Here is a 16965-nt window from a genome sequence, read left to right as displayed (position 1 = left end):
AAAACATGCTAAGCTTTCTAACTTTACAAAAGAAACCAAGGTGACAAAATTAGAGGAACCAATGATCAGGCTTAAGTTTGGAGTTTCTTTGTACATCTAGGGCTTGCTGAATACTGATCAAGCTGTCTGTGTTGTCCATACATTTTGGACACATCCATTGGATCTTTCAGCGCACAATCTCTGTTCCAAATTTCCAGCCGATATTCAGAAGTTCCATCACTTCCTAGGCATTGCATAAGACAAAAAATGAGATGGTTTGTGCCCTGCTGAGTATTCATAGTCTCTGAAGTAGGCACTGGGAAGGTAACCATGCTTCTTAGGGGAAAGTGAGTTCTTCATACATGAAGGGAGAAGCAAGTTCTCAACTGAGACATATGGCAGGGAGGGCATCACATAGACGAGGAAAAGGAATGGTGAAAAAAGACAGCTTTTTAAGGGCAGGTTTCAGCTTTCCTAGGACTTCACTGTGCCTTTGCTTCAGCCTCAGACCGCTGGTTTAGCAGCATTACAGTGGAGGTGTTGATGAGACTGTGTAAGAACAACATTAAAAACAAATGCTACCCTGGCACACCCACGCAGGAAAACCCTGCTGCAGTACTGCTTGTGTGGTAAGCAGAATAAGAGATCTGGCAGAGTCTTGGTTTGGAAAGCAAAGAAACAGCTTTTGTAAAGGATTTCAATGTGTATTGTACATCAGCGTGTGGTAGCTTCATTTCTTTGTATTTGATGAGTAACAACTCGGAGTCCAATCTTAATGAAAGCAAATCATGGCTTAAACAAAAGAATTAGGCTTTAAACTCAAGTTGCCTAACCTGGTTTCTTAATTTCCCCTATATGCTATTTCAGATAATTAATGTTCCTTTTTTAAGGCCAAAGCCGGTGTTTGCTGGCACAAGTTAATGCTTTTAAATTCCTGATGATTTTTGGACTCAGTTTCATCATATTGTCTGGATGTAAGTTATAAGCTGGTTACATGGGTGTAAAAATTATTGCACAATATAAAACTTAGTTTCTGTGCTAAGCTTACAGAACAAGAAGTTTAGTAGTTTAGCAATCTAATTTTGCCTGATATTGAATTTGGAGATTTTGTTTTTTCACTGTGTTGCCATAAGTTGCTCCAGAAATTTAATGCATTTTATAATAAATTCTATTGATAAGGTCTTGTCCTGTGAGTATATAATTCCCTGTTGTATGAAAAAACCCATGAATTGATTACATCTGGCAATGTAAAGGAGATGATGTAATGTATTGTATAAATGTGCACAGTGGAGTGCCTCAGGGTAGGAGTAGTCTTGTTTTGTAACTGTAAATTATAGTTCTACTCTCCTCTTGGTGTGAACCCTAAGTTTCAGAGAAGAAAACAGGCAATTCAAGACATGCTTTCTTGCTTGTGAAGCTCAGGATGGATGGAACAAATTACCAGATTCCCTTAAACAAGTGCCAGCAGTGAATAGTTTCAAAACACAGTTGCTTATTTGCTTGGAGAATGGTTTTTTTGCCAATGTTTTTTAAATTGCAGAGATGAAATTATATGTTGGTACTAGTAACTTTTGAAAGAATTAGCTTTTTATGACTTATTGTGCCTTTGTTTATACTATACTGTTGTAGAGCCAGGATGTTATGTTGTATTTAACAGTTCAATGCATACTTCCTACCTCGTGGGGCCCTCGTGAAAATGAGATGTGCCATCCCTGGGAATGGTTACCAACAAGTATTATTTTGAATTAATAAAATCAATGGGATATGGCTGTGCATCTCAGTGGGGATGAGAAGCTGCCAAGAACAGGAGGAATTGCATTGGCCATACTGTCCACAGCAGGGCTCTGGTTCTGTGTACTGGGCAGCAAAGCCATTAGGTTACTAACTAGTAGTGACAGCTGAAGGATGCCTCACTTCTGGAACTGGCTTTGGTACATGTGACTGCAAGTACCTGAGTATTTATGGGCATATCATTGCCTTCTAAAACTCTAGAACTGGTGTTAGCTGGTGTGAACTGAATGTCCAGGTCTGGATGCCATATTAAACAGAAAAGGTCTCAGCACAGCTGAGAATTCCTAAGTATGGAGGATCAGGATTTTACCCTCATGATTGCCGTGGTGTTCCTGAAGTGCTCTGTGAAAGACACAGCACCAAACACTGTCTGTAGCATCCCAGAGGAGCAGGACCTCGAGTCTGGCCCATTCTGACAGTTCATGTCCCTGACCCCTCAGTAGGTCTGTGCAGAGGAAGAGTTATATGGAAATAGAAATACCTTCCGTGGCCCAGCATCTCATATGTGCCTGGCAAAACTTTGATCATCCTCTCTTTGCACACAACCATTATGGCCTGTCCTTAACAAACCCCACATTCCTGCAGCTTACAGGATTCCTCCTGCCTGTCCTGGCTGGGAAGCAGAGTCACCACTCCAGTCAGTGTTGTTATTCCTGGTCAGTACATGCCTGTCTTTGGACCATTTGGAAGCTTGTGACTTGTCACAAAGACAGCTCTGGCTCCTGCTCATCTCCTGGACTTTGACTGGAAGCTCAGACAATGTAAGACAAAGACATGACGGTTCAGGAAGGTTGTCTTACATGCAGGGTGTATCTACCTTTGACTTCATGGAGTTCCAAGGCCCCATTTGCCACACAATTCTCTCATCACATAAAACTTGTCAAAAAAGCTGTCCTGTGTGCTTGCTGTAAGGTCCTGCTTTGTTTTTTACATTGTGTGATTTTTTTTGCTGATTATATTCTGTGAACTCCCCATGTCCTACATGCACTTTACTCATACAGGGAGCCTAAGCCTGGCAGGAATAGGGATACAGCTGCTGCAGATCCCTGGTTCTGTGCAGTTCACCATAATGGTGTTTCTGTAGTGGGTCCATAGAGGATTGTGCTGCATGCTCCTAAAAATGCCAAGAGAATGAGAGAAGTGCTGAAGGGAACAAAACCTGCTTGTTACTGAACTGAAGGATTGTCCTAGTCAGTGTAAGACATCCAGGTCAGTTTTTCACCATATAATCTTCTTGAGGTGGACCCTGAAGAAAATGATCTTGATCCACTTTGGAGAAAAGTACTCAACCTGTTTCACAGAGGATCCTCAGGAGTGAACTATGGTATGCACAGCGGGGGCCATTTGGGGCCAGAGCCAGCAGGGAGCTGAATCCTTTGACAGGGTACACACATTGTTAGATGGGCTATGGTTTCCTTTGGGATTGTGGCAGACTTGTGAAATTGAATCCAGTGGTGGGTTCATGTGGTGTGGCTTCATTACTCTCCCCCTAAAACAGCCTCTTGAGCTGAGATAGCTTCTCACTGTAATGGAGCATTGTTTTTCTTCACATACACAAGCTTGGTTAGAGCACTAAGTGCATCAATCATGATTTTACTTTTTTTTTATTGTCTTGTAAATGCTCTAAGCAAAGAATATGAGTGTTATTACTTATAAAAGCTACAGGATGAGGAAAATACGTTGAAAAGTTTGAGGTACACAGGAGTCATAGAGTATTGAGAAACTCAACAGAAAAAGAAAATATCCATATTTCTTTGTGGATTTCCAAATGTTAACAAAGTAGGAAAGGAAAACATATGCTGTAAAATTTATAGTCAACCACAATTGGCTTCTAAAGCAATTTCTCTATTCATTTTCATGGAATATAATTTTTGTCTCTCCCCTTCTTGTTAAAATGTAAAGAAATATTAATTTACCATGGGATGATATGGAATGCATCCCATTTCCCAGCTGGCAAAGGGAACTTAGTAGTCATCATTGATAAAGCCCACAGGTGAACACTGTGCTTTAGGCTGTGGTCAGAAAAATGGTTGCTTTTTGTAGCATAAACTTTAGCTTTTCAATAATAAATTCATTTATGCACTGTATTTCCAATTGTCTTTCAAGCAGTTTTTGGGACAGTAACAAGATAAATTCAAGTATGACAAAGACATCATTGTAGATGCCACCACATTGTGCTGGGCATTAGCCACTCATAATAAATTTGCTAAAAGAGTTGCATGAATAAAAGGTTTTCAGTTTTAATATTTATATCAGGAAGAATAGCTTGCTTTGGAGGCCATCACCGAAGTCTTTTGGATTTTTTTTACAGGGAAAAAGGTGTGGTATCCCTTTGATGATGAGATTTTTTTAAAATGCTGAGACATCATAATCAAATGTGTATTAATGAATTTGTCTCTCATGTCCATGTCAATACCAACAATGTATCAAAATCCCTTCCCTAAGGAAGCCTTTGACCCAGTATAAAGCAGGCCAGATTACTGGTCAAGATATTCCCAACTGCTTGTGCAAATTTTGCATTCCTTCATAAGGAGTAGGAATAAAAACAACCCGTAGGTTTATTGTCTTTGGGTTCCTTTAGGCTTTAGTGTCATTTGCTTGTCATTTTCATGTATAAATATATATCTATATATTCATTCTTTTTGTAGCCTTTACCCCAAAGATGAAACAGGCTGAGATGGTTTTTAATTCAGTATGCATCACACACAGAAAATGTGGCTGCCCTTCATGCATTACTGGCTGCCTAGCAGAGAGAGTTTGATCAGGTTTGCATAAATGCAGAAACCAGAAAGATGCTGTGAAACAAGACAGGCTTTTTACTAAGGTTGCATTGATAAATAGTTAATAAAACATTAATAAATCATTAATAGAGTCTTTAATAAATGGTAAATCACTTGGCTATCTTTATTCCATCAAGGCTGTAGGTTGCTTAGCACCAGCTGTAGCATCAAGTTTGTAATAACCTCAGAACATGTATTCATCACATACTTTTTCTGAATGCAGCTTTAACATACTGTCTCTCCAAAAGTTGGAGGAAGTTTAAAGCAGCAGATTTAGATAAGATTTAAAAGGACTGAGAGAGGAATTTGACAAAATATCACAGATAAGGTCTCTTAAGCAGCAGTGGCCTCAGATAGGATTTATTGCTGGTGATATGTGTGGGGCTGGTCCTCCTCCTGCTCCGCTGGCTGCCCTCTAGTGATGAGTGTCGGTCCTGAGACTGCCTTTGTGGCCCCAGAAGAAAAAAATGTTTGTTTTCCTCTTCTGCCTTTTTGTGGATGTATCCACAAGAGAAGCAGTAAGGGGAGGGCTTGGCCAAACCAGTTGCACACTGTCAAAACTACAGAACAAGAAAAAGGGCTGGGAAAGGTCTTAGAAATCTCATCATCTGCTACACATTCCCATCCCAATGTAGGAATCAACTCTGCCTAAGCCATGCCTGACTGATGTGTGCTTATCTGTTCTTAGGCATGTTCCTCCACAGATGGGGTCCATGTAGCCCTCTGAGCAAGCTGTTTCAGTCCTGCAGGATCCTTACCATTAAAGAGCTTTTTCTTATGTCTAGCTGGAATTTTTCTGGCTGCAGTTGAAGTTCATATCCTCCATAAAACTGGAGAACAGATTATTCTCTCCTTTAGGAACAGCTCTTTCTGTAATTGAAGGCTGTTCTTATGTCTCCCCTCAGTTCTCCCAAGGGAAGTAGCATGAGCCCTGTATCTTGAGAGACTTCAAATTAGATCAGGCTAAGCAGTTTAGAGCACACTAGGAAGGGAAGCTGCCTCTGTAGGAATGCAGAGTACACAATCCTGCTCCTTTTTTTCATAATGACCTCTTAGAGCCTGGCTAAGTGCTTTTATCTATACTTAAAAACACGGCACACTTTCTTTTGAACAAGAAGGAAATGATGGAAAAATGAAATACAGAGACAGGAAATAAATCTTGAAGATGGCTATTAATTCTAGGGACTGATTTTGTAAAGCTATTTACCATCTGTCCCATATCTCCTGTTCTCAGTTCTCTCGCTCTGACCTTTTCCTTAGAAACTTGCAAGTTTAAATCCTTCCCCAGTCCTCTCCTTCCATTTAAATCATTACTTGGCCTTGTACCTCTGCACCCCTTAGAAGGTTTGCTTGGGGTATTTGTGTTTTGGGTGATTCATTAGATCGCATCTGCATGTGTCCTTCTTAGTTACTTACCTGAGGGCTTTTATAGCCAAAAAAAACCAGACTTAGCTGAAGAGACGAGCATGTCTAACTCTAATAAATAAAACACATGGAGTCAATTAAAACAATGTTTAAATAATTTTCAGAAAGGAGAGTGCTTGATGTTACTACATCAGAGGATCACAGTGACTTCTAAGCCAAGAAATGGTGCAGGTTTACTTTCTCATTTAATATCCAGGTCTATAAAAAAAATGCATGCTTCTATAGCAGTCATCTACCCACTCCAACAGTTAACATGATTTTGGAATTCTTTTAAGTCCAAACCATGTGAAAATAAATCCTAACTCAATTTTGTGGGATTACTTTGTTGCCATTAAATTCCTCTTTAAAGTGTTTCATATGCTCTCTTTTATTATTTTTACTTCCAGGAATTTCTAAATACTTCCAAATTTGGATTGATTAGTGTTTTAACGTTTCCTGGAAAAAAATATTAATTCAATTCCCTGTCTATTTTACCAGGTATTTATGAACTAAGATGGTTATAGACGCATCTTAATGGATGCATACACAACACACACACACTGTCTATGTGGTTCTTTATAGTCTTAACATATTAGAAGGTAGATATATCAGATTTCAGAAGCTAAACAAAATAGAGCTTAGCAAGTACTTAAAGATGAGGGACCTCCAAAAGAAATTGGGGCATAAGAAAGAATGGTGAAGTCATGTGGATGATTAAACCAATGACATCTTTTCTTCTGATGCTCCAGAGTAATCTATCTGTGCTTAAGGAACAGAGTGGCAACGAGCCAAGCAGTCACATCCCTGCAGGGTGTGGGGTTGGGATCTTGACCCTTCACTGGCAGCAGTGCAGTGCCATTTTTGCATGTCCTTCCGTAGCTCAGCTCTGTGTGAGTGGAACATGCAGCCCTATGGTGCTCGGCGTGGGGTTGCTGCCCAGACATTTTGAAGTGATGTTTTTCAGATGAGTAAACGCAAAACTTTCTCTACCACCGTTCAAGGTTCTTTGGTCAACAGTGCTCTGGCACCTGTCTTTAGGTAGATGTAGGTATGTTTCTTTAGGTAACTATAAACTTTCTCACTCCTTCCACATGCAGTGTTTGTCTATACACTGAGCTTTAGATGTTTGTGCTGTTATGTGTGTGTGATCCTATCTGGGATTTTCTGTCCAATAATTTTCATTGCAGTGAGAATTGAAGTGAAATGCTTCAATGTAGCTATCTTGTACCTTTGTAAGAGATTTTGGTGCTCACAAGGTCACTCTGTAAACACAGAGATTGGATAGTCCTAACCTCAGTGGAGTCAGGATTTCTTACCTTGTAATTGAATTTCCTCAAATAATAGCAGCCTCTTTTTCCCATTGTTTTATGTTCATGTGTCCCCTAACAGGGAGATGACTAGGTTTGCTTACACTTCAGCCTGCCAAGTAGGTAGGCAGTGGATTATACATGTGTTTTGACAGTCAATATTCTGAAATGTTTGCCAGCATCACCTCCCCATGAATCCCAGGCCCTCTGTACAGCGTTTTCTGTGTGGGCAGGAAGAGACTGAGGTCAAGCCTATAATTTCAGTTCTAGAATATTCTTCATTTCTGCCTTCAGTCAGACTGCCTAGCCCTCTTTCAATTATGTGATACAGTCTCTGTTTCATCATTTTGCTATGAAGAGATTTGCCACAAAGCAACCTCTTTGGCATAGGCTTTGGCAGAGGTATGCAGGATTTGGATTATATTATCCCACAGAAAAGTTCTCGGGATGCTGAAATCTTTTTCCACCTTCCCTGTGTGGAGGTCGGTCAGTCAATGCCATTTAATAGTGCTCTTCTTGTCATGGCACTGAGCTGCCACTGTCTCACACACCAGGAGGGATGAGCCATTCCACAGTTGCTCCTTTCCTCCTCATGGCCACTGTTTGGGCTTTGTGCAGTGAAAAGAGTCCCTGTGCTCTACAGCGATACCCAGAAGTTCTTGCAGGAGTGCAGAAGCCCTCCCCTGCTCCTGGCCCATCTGCCCAAGGAAGTTTGTATGTCTGCCTGTCCCACTGACTGAGGAAGGACCATAGTGCACAGCTTTCCTTTCTCTCTCCTAACCTCCTGTATGACACGTAATTTGGGAGGGACAGCTGGAGATCTGAAACTTGCTGGCTCTGTCTTCAGTGAACTACACGTTACTATCAGCTGTCGCCACCCAGGGCATGTCTTTAGCCAAAATGGACCCACCACAGTGCCCTTTTGACAACACCTATATTTTCTTTAATTAAGTGTATTATGTTATGTTTTTATTTGTGGAGCATTTGCAGTGGCTGTCATCTAGCCTACAGAAACTGGCCTGTTTATAAGCTTTGTTGTGACTAACCCTGGGTTTGACCAGTGTGTAATAGCAGCTGGGAAGTTTAGTTTACTGCAGTCAGGCCATTGCACAGATTTCTGAGATCAGATGCTCTTCTGCTCTTTGGCTCCCTTCTCTCAAGAAAGAATTCTTTCTGAGCTTTTTAGGCAAAGAAAGACAAGCAAGACAAAGATACAACAGAATGCCAGAGACAACTATTACTGCCTCCCTGCATATTTATTAAATTAAAAACAAAGATAAGAGAGAAAGAAGCAGTGTCTCCCATAAAACACGCTCATTAGAAGGGCATTTACAAGCTCTGCCTTAGCCAACATTTGTGCAGTTCCTGGGTTTTAGTGATTTTCCCCCTGCTCCAAGCACAAGCCCCAGTCTGCTCCTGTCAGGTTTGCTGGGGCAGCAGTTCCCTGCAGTGGGAAGGAGCAGATGTGTGCTGCTCTTCTGCTGCTGTTTGATAGCCATGGGCACCCAGGTTGTTTCTTTGAAGATAATTGGGACATGAGTGTACAAACGATGGATAAACACGCTGATACAGAAAATGGATGCCTTGCTTAGATGGTCTGGTAGGCAGGATTCACTGGAGACCTGGATTTCCTGGTTAAGTATGGACTTTCTGAGTAGCTCTGTGCGAGTCACCTGATTTCTCAGTCCCTCATTTTAAAGTGGAATCAGTAGTGCTCTGAGGCTGTGACATTGCTTACCTCAGTAAGAGCCTGTGGCCAGTGCCACGAGAAGATGCTGTGATGCACAGGACACTGTCCCTGCTCTCTCCTATTCCAGGCATTCATGCTGCAAGCCCATTCCAGATTTTTCTAGACCTGCCTCTTGTTTATTTTCCCACTCTGCAGTCTTGAATAGGGCTGCATCCTGCCACCATGCACTCCCCTACAGGGTTGCACCCAGTGCTGTACAGGAGGGCCCCCTTGCTGCCTGGGCTTTGCAGGTAAAATCCTGCTCTATTCATACAGCTTGGCAGGCTGACCATGGAGGTGGCCTCAGTTTATGAAGACATGGATGGTCACAGTTTTAAAGAGTAAAACCTGTCCTCTCTCTCATTCTGAGGAAGTGCTGCCTGTGGGGTTGTTAAGGTGCTCATCTGCAACCTAAGGGTGTGGGGTGGTGGGGTTGCTTCCTTGAGCAATTGCATCTCCAGGCTCAGTGGAACAGATGTGACCATTTTTAGCTCTCTTTCTTCTTTATGTACATGAATTTGTTTTCTAAACTTTTTCTTTCTTCTCTAGGAGATGACCCATTCCTGGCCTCCTCCTCTTACTGCTATTCACACTCCTGGCAAGGCTGAGCAGACCAAGTTTTCTATCCCAAGCAAGGTACAAGTAGGCTATTACCAGTGACCTGATTAGCATTCTGTTCTGTTGAGTGCTCTTTGCTGGAGAGTTTATTTTTGCAATTGGTCCCACTTAAAAAAAAATTCTGATACTATTTTGAGTTGGAAATTCCCAATCAGACTGTTGCTACTAGTAGAACTACTTATTTAAAGCTGCTGAAGACCCAGTGGAAGCCAAGTGAACTTCTATCTCTGTTGTTATAGGAGTCTTTCTACGTCAAGTAAACTATATTTTGTTTGGTTTTCTTCCATTATTATTTGTGCAATGAAAAGGTTTGAAATGGACTTTTTTTCCCCACTTACTGATTGATTGCATGGTGAGGTTTTGGCTGCATAGTCAAATTATGGTGGCTAAAAAGGTCCCTGCATGTGAAGAGCGTGATGGCATCTGTCTGTGTCACACCCCACAGAGTCAGGCCATGTGATCCTCAGTACTGGCCTTGTTAAAGGCACACACTCAGCACTAGCCCAGAGAGGGCCTGTAGTTCATGTAACACACACTGAATTGTTAAATTGTATGACTTGAAAATGCCTTTAGCCCAAATTCCTTTATTGCCTTCTTGCTATGATTCTGGTAGCACTGCTAGAGATCAAGCCCATACCTGGGACAGGTTCTGCCAGAGGTATCTCATGCTGGGACCTGAACAACACTGAGCTGATGATGTTTGGGGACGAGAACTTCCCCAGGTTGGGAAATTTATACCATTCTGTCATGGAGCTACATAAAAGTTTCTTTCTAAAGGCAGGATCTTGAAAAATAGCTTATAAAACTGGTACTGCTTGACATTATAGTTCAAGCAGTCATATCCTGGTTTAGAAGCTGGAATGTGATTTGCCTCTTACTGACTTCCCCTGTCTGAAATATAGCTCCCATACTTAGTTGGAAAGAAATGAAATTAGCAGTATCTGGGACTTAAACAAAACCAAAGCCAGTGCCCAGAATGTCTTACTTTATTGGAATGTGATTGTTACTGGTCTAGCACTGCCACCGTCACTGCAGTTTCCTGCTGCATTGTAAAGCATCAGAAGTCACTGAATCAGAGAATGGCCTGGGTTGGAAGGGACCTTAAAGATCATCTGGTTTCATCTAGTTCTGGGCCATGGGCAGGGACACCTTGCAGTAGACCAGGTTGCTCAGAGCCCCATCCATCCTGGCCATGAACACTTCCAGGGAGGGGGCAGCCACAGCTTTTCTGGACAACCTGTTCAGTGACTCACCACCCTCACAGTACAGAATTTTTTCTTAATATCTAATTTAACCCTTCTCTCAGTCTGAAGCCATTTCCCCTTGTCCTTTCACTGCATGGGCTTGTAGAAAGCCCCTCTCCATCTTTCTTGTAGGCTTGTAACTGCAAGAGCATAGTCCTCATTGGAAATTGGGTAAAAGTCAGTTGAACCCTGTAAGGTGAATGTGTGAATACAGGTATTTACCTGCTGGAAGCTGGGGTTTTTTTTAATTTATACCATCTCTTAATTTAGTGTTCTGTTTCTGATGAGCCCTACAGAAACTGGTTTGAGTCCTGCAGACTGACGCTCTCTCCACTGGCAGCAGTATAAGCATAGCTTTGGAGAAGCTAAAATTTTGGGTTGCTTTTCTGTTTCTATTAAATTGGCTTTGAACTTTTAAGATCCACATCAAAGTTAATTTCTGGGCACATTAAATGTTGATCCTGAAATTCTTGACCATATCACTTCAATGCAAAATATAAATTAGATTTTTTTTTTTTTTTTTTGAGCTAGCGTTGCAGGAAATAGGCAAGCACATAAATGTTTCCATGCTTCTTTGTCTTACTTTGAAAAATACAACAGAAGTGTCTCTTCAGAACATCACTTTAAATCAATTATGGCTGGCCAAATTATACATCTAGGACATAATGTGGCTAGGTTGTGCAGCCATATAAACCAGAGACAGGCACTGTTAGAAGTTTTCAATTTAGCTATTAAAATAAAGGTATTCTCATGAGAAACATGTATTTTAAAAGTGTGATAAAAGAGGTGGAACTTATCAAAACAATTTATCCCTTTGACATTCAAATTTAAAGTGCCATGTTTACTCTTAGGGCATTATTTACTTCACAAGGGACTGACTGACAGCACAATATAATATTAGGAACTAATAATGCCCTAAGAGGAAGTGCAGTGAGGGCTTTAATGACTTTAACATCCTACAGAACTAACACTTCCAGCAAAGTAGTGCCTGGCTGTAAGATGAGGTTGTAAATAACACCTTAATTTCAACTGATCAAACTGCTTGGAAGGAAAGCTGATGACAATCACTGTGAACTATAGAGCCTAGAGAAAAACTAAGCCAGAAAACACTGTGATATTAAGGAAGCAGCTTAGTTATTGTGAGCCAGCAAGAATCCTGGCATTAGCATGCTCAGTGTTGCAAGCCAGATTCTTTGCTGGTTTTAAGTTGTTGTACTTCCATTGATTTCATTGGATTTGGACCAATTTCCATCAGGTGAAGATCTACTTCCCGCGTCTTTATCAAATCCTGTGTGTCACAGTCCAAGTAAAAACAGTGACTATCAATAAAAATTACTGTATTTCCAGTCAGTGAGATCAAACAAAAGAAAGGCAATGGCAACTGAATTTAATGCATAGCTGCATTCATGCTGTGTTCTAAATTGTGCATCCTGGATGGCTCATATACACATCCATGGCCAAGCCTGGGGAAGGCTTGGGCTGCTGCCGGTGTAAATCTGTGCCGTGTCTCCAGAAAGGGGGGGTGCAGATTTACAGCAGCTGAGGACAAGCTCTTGCCTGAGCTCTGAAGGGTCCCTCAGTGGTGCTCTGTCTCCACAGTTAATGCTTTTTTAAACTAATGTCACTGGTGCTGCCTTAACAATCCCATGATCCCTTCCCTGTGCCATCTCCTTCCCTGTTTGTGTAACGCCAGTGCCCTTAATCTAGCAAGCCAAGATATATCTTACCTTCTTCATCTTACTTAACTAATGCTGACATTTTGTGTGTTCTTCTTTGTAGGACTCCCAACATCTGACCTCAGGATACAATGTACAAAGTAGGTCTTTATCGTCCTAGTCCTAACAGTCAGGGTTGGGTATTTTTTTTGTCTGCTTAACGTCATTAAAACAAAGGCTAAAAAAATTAATTTCTGTGGTGCTAAAGCAGATCAGTTCCATTTTTTATTACATGTTATGCATTGTGGCATGTTGTGAAACCAAGTATAATTAGATGGGCTGACAGCTTTGGGTGCATTTTAATTCTACAGTAATCTTTTGACATTTGAAAATGTGTTTCCTTTGTTTGCAGAGTGGAGTGATCCAGCAGGGAAAGTTGCAACTAAGTCAGTGCCACAAAAGTCGTAAGTATTATTATTTCCAGCTTTAAATCTCATTTTATATTTATCATAAAGAATGAGCTTATTTCTCCAAAGGTAACTAAAACCTAGCTCTGCTCATAATCTTGTCCTGGTGTTCAGGTGTTCTCTGTAGTCCTTAAAAATTAGCCACAAACCAGTTTTATGTTTCCAGTGCTTATTACTGTTTCTTCTTTTTAAGCATTAGCTAACAGAGGTATGTGTGAAAGATGAGTTTATTAAGCAGAAATAATGCTGATTTTAGTTCTACAGCTTGCCAAAATTAAATCACTTTTATGCTTCTCTCATCAGATACTAAGCCTCTTACAATAGAAAATGCAACCCAATGAACAGATGATGCAGGAATTTTAACATTCATACAGTGAGAGAGAGTAAAACACATCATACGGAATGATTCTGCTAGCTGGTGTTGAAAAGCTGGTCTTGAGTTTCATACACTTTGAAACAGCTGAAAATCACAGATGATCTATAAATATGACAGTTGAAAATTGTGAAGGAGCTAATTCTCCATTGTGCTAAGCCATTTTTCTTTGGTGCTTCTCTGGTGTAAGGCTGCAGTAGTCTAGCAGTGAGTGGAGACTGAATTGTTTTTTACTTTTATCCCAGGTTCTCAAAGGAATTTACAAACAGGAACTAAATAGCAACTTTGAAAAGTAGGCTGTTGTTTTATAGTTATGAAAATGTGTGGGTCTGATTTCAGTTCAGAGCTGCTGAGTTTTTTAGTGTTAAGTGTTTTAAAGTACTGAATGCAGTACTGCACTAGCTTGACTGACAGTTGTGTAAATAAAATATGTTCATTTAAAATTACTTCAGAATTATTCTAGTGGTTGCCCTTAATCTGCTAAAGACACAATTTTTAAAATCCCTAAAGGGGAAGAAAAATCAGTGTGGAAATAACCTACCCAGGCTTTTTAAATGAATTTAAATATACTGATTCTTAGTGCAAGTTTGTGTACACAAAAGGACTTGTTGGAGTTCAGTGATGTGTCTGTGACTGTGAGAGATACAGGACTAGAACAGATGTGGGTGCTGAATCCATTGATGTACTCAGCAGGCTCTGAAGGTCCCGTTCTTTACTCATAAACTCCAGTCGTGGGAGTACTCATTCAAATATGGTTGGTTGAGTAAACCTTTACAAAATTGTGGCTGAGACAATGATTCAATTTTAAAATTAAAGAGTTGGGGTTTTTTTTCAGATTAAATGAGAATCAGGTAGGAATGTTAATGATATTTAGATTCATTTGCATGAATAACATTTATTTATTAAACTTAGTAACAAATTAATTTCTGCCCTTTGCTGTTTGGTTTCCGGTAATGACTTGGTTTTTTGTAAAGACTCCAGCGAACTGTACCCACAGTTCTTGGTAACAGAATGGGTGCATTCATGTTTCAGAACATGTAAGTGATGCAAATCTAACATCAGGACCATTCCATAATAAAAAAAAAACCAAAAAAAAAAGACAAAATATTATTGCATCTTAAAATTATTTTTTTCTTAAAGCAAGTGTATTTGGATTCCACTCTGAAAAATATTTTAGTGAGTATACCATAAAGTACAATATTTCAATAGTTTGTAACCAACAGTAATAGACTTGTCAATCATGGTTTATAGTTATAAGCTGAATTTCAAAAGAACAGTGCTTCAGAGCTCAGTGGTATATAGTGCATTTAATGGGACCAAAGCTCTCTATAGGAAGCCTGATATAAAACCCAAAGACACTGAGTACATTTTATGAACCAGTTGTTCTCTGTTCTGCTGCTTGATCTAAAGTTCCAGTACTATCAATCAGATTTCTGCTGCAATGAACTGCCTTCTTACGGTAGGTGATAGATTTTACACATGAGAGATCAGAGCTGCAATAAAGCTACTTTTATTTTTAGCTTCCAAATGAAGATCAGCTAACCCATTACTATCACTTTTTCTCTTTTACTGCAGAAAAATTGTTAAGGCAGCTTCTAAGAATTTCCACAGGGCTTTGGGAGGTTAGAAGGCAGTCCGCTGTGAGGCTTGGTATTACGAGGCCAATGTGTTTCTTTAGATCTGTGTGTGCAGTTACCACCACCTTCACGGGGAATTGCAGTACTTGAGCACATAATGAAATTAAACCAGGAGTGGGGCAGAAAGACGTAATGGTATCAAGCAGAGCCGGATAGTGCAGTCCAAACAAACTCTGATAGGTAGACAGCTCCTGCAGTCATTGTGTATTTTAATATAGAGTGTTTATCAGATTGCATTTGTATTAAGAAGGATTTAGTCTTTCTAACATTGGTCAGTTTCAGGGATATTGGAGTGTGTGAGTGAAATGACAGTCCAGCTTATCTCCAGTAACATCTGTTGCTACACTCTCAGCCGCACAGTGTGATCTTACTGACTTCAAAACTGTATCCCCTACCAATTACTTATTTTGTCAATAGGATCTGTCGTCCGTATTTCAGTTTGATCAAATCTGACTGAATTTGACTCTGTTTATCTGTATGATATGTTAGAGTCCTTTTGACCTGGTATGTTTCTAGCTGTTCCCCAATTTTTTAAGTACACGTGCAATTTAAGTGAAACTTAAATTATCTTTTCCATTTACATTGGTCCTAGTGACAGTCCTGTAGATTCCATTGGCTTTGTTAGAAATCCATAGGGGTTGGTAGAAATGTGCTTGCATTCACCGTATCGCTGGCTTATACCATGACTAGTTGAGGGATGAATGCAGAACAGAGATACTTTACCTCCCTGATGCTGCATCCTGCTCCAGCAGCCAAGCTGTCTGTATGTGATTACAGAGTTCAGGTGTAGGGACATTGGCATCACAGAAGATCAGATCTAAGAGATGTATGATTTTTGCAAGACAACCTTTCAGGTGCACACTTCTGGGGGAAAAATGAGGACAACATACTGCAAGGTAGATTAATTTACCAACATGCTGCTAGTGTAGGGGGATGCAAGATGCATGGCTTCTTGTTCAAATAAAGCTTTCTGAAATACAAATTCCATCCTTTTTATAATACTTCAATATACTTTGTTATGTCCACATGCTGAAGAAACCAAATCCCCAGTGTTCTGCAACAGGTAAAGTAGAAGACAGAGTAGTTAGGATTTGTGCCTAAATTCTGCACCTATGTTGTACACGAGAACATGTACATATAACTAACCTCAGATCCTAATTTACACTCAAAAATCTTGAAAATGAAATTTTGAACACTGATGTGCATGCGTGTGTGTTTACCGTGATGAATTTTTACAGCTGAAATCAAGCTATGTAAAACTGCAGCACTTGGCTTCCCTTTTTTTAATTTCAAATTCACTGTAAATCTCCACTGGGTATTGTGCGGTCAGTTTTCAGCCAGTCTGCTCTGATTAGTTTATTATGAAGCATGGTAAGCAGGAACAGATAAGGTGCAACCAATTGCGCTGCAAAGGATTTTCTGTCAGCTTCCATGAATTTGAGGGGATGGATTCAGCTCATGACTTGGGTTTCTGTTATATAATTGCCATTGCAAGTATGTCATCCTCAAACATCCAGTCTTTTTGTTCTGTTTTGGTTGTTAGCATTTGGCCTTTGTCCAGTTGGAAACTACCCAGAACCTTTTTAATCAAGCACATCCTGTGTTTTGAAATCATACTGCAGAGTAGTCTTGGGTAGTTTCCATAAAAGCCTAGCTAAAAAGAAGAATGTAATCATAATGGTATTCTTCCCCTGTCATAAAATTACTTCCTATACTTACTGTATTAATACAGTATTAAAAGGCCCTTCTCATGGGCTCAGTGAACTACCGGAAACCATTAAAAACTTAGAGCAGCAAATTTTTATGGATCAGACAAAACCAACTTGTTTTATCTTTATGGAGTTTTTGTTATCCATCATACTTAATGATACACAACCTGTGTGGGGACTAGAGAGCAGCTAAATACAGTGAGCTCAAAACTAAAGCAAGCAGCTGAAAATATTCTTGTGATACTTCAGTAAGGATTTTCCTAAGTGTGTTC

At 40.2% G+C, this 16965-nt stretch overlaps 1 protein-coding gene across 7 annotated transcripts in view; it reads left to right on the top strand.

Annotated features, from left to right (window-relative positions):
• Positions 1 to 16965, top strand: part of AFF2 (AF4/FMR2 family member 2) — a 336131-nt gene that overhangs the window by 191290 nt on the left and 127876 nt on the right. For all 7 annotated transcript variants that reach the window (XM_039571747.1, XM_039571748.1, XM_039571744.1 and 4 more), the window contains exons 5-7: positions 9540 to 9626; positions 12632 to 12668; positions 12920 to 12971. In XM_039571747.1, coding sequence (XP_039427681.1) covers positions 9540 to 9626; positions 12632 to 12668; positions 12920 to 12971 — 176 coding nt within the window. The remainder of the gene's footprint in view (positions 1 to 9539; positions 9627 to 12631; positions 12669 to 12919; positions 12972 to 16965) is intronic.

Source organism: Corvus cornix, chromosome 4A, assembly GCF_000738735.6.
Source record: "Corvus cornix cornix isolate S_Up_H32 chromosome 4A, ASM73873v5, whole genome shotgun sequence".
NCBI lineage: Eukaryota > Metazoa > Chordata > Aves > Passeriformes > Corvidae > Corvus > Corvus cornix.
Note: the sequence above shows the minus strand (reverse complement) of the source record. Positions and strands in the feature narration are given on the sequence as shown.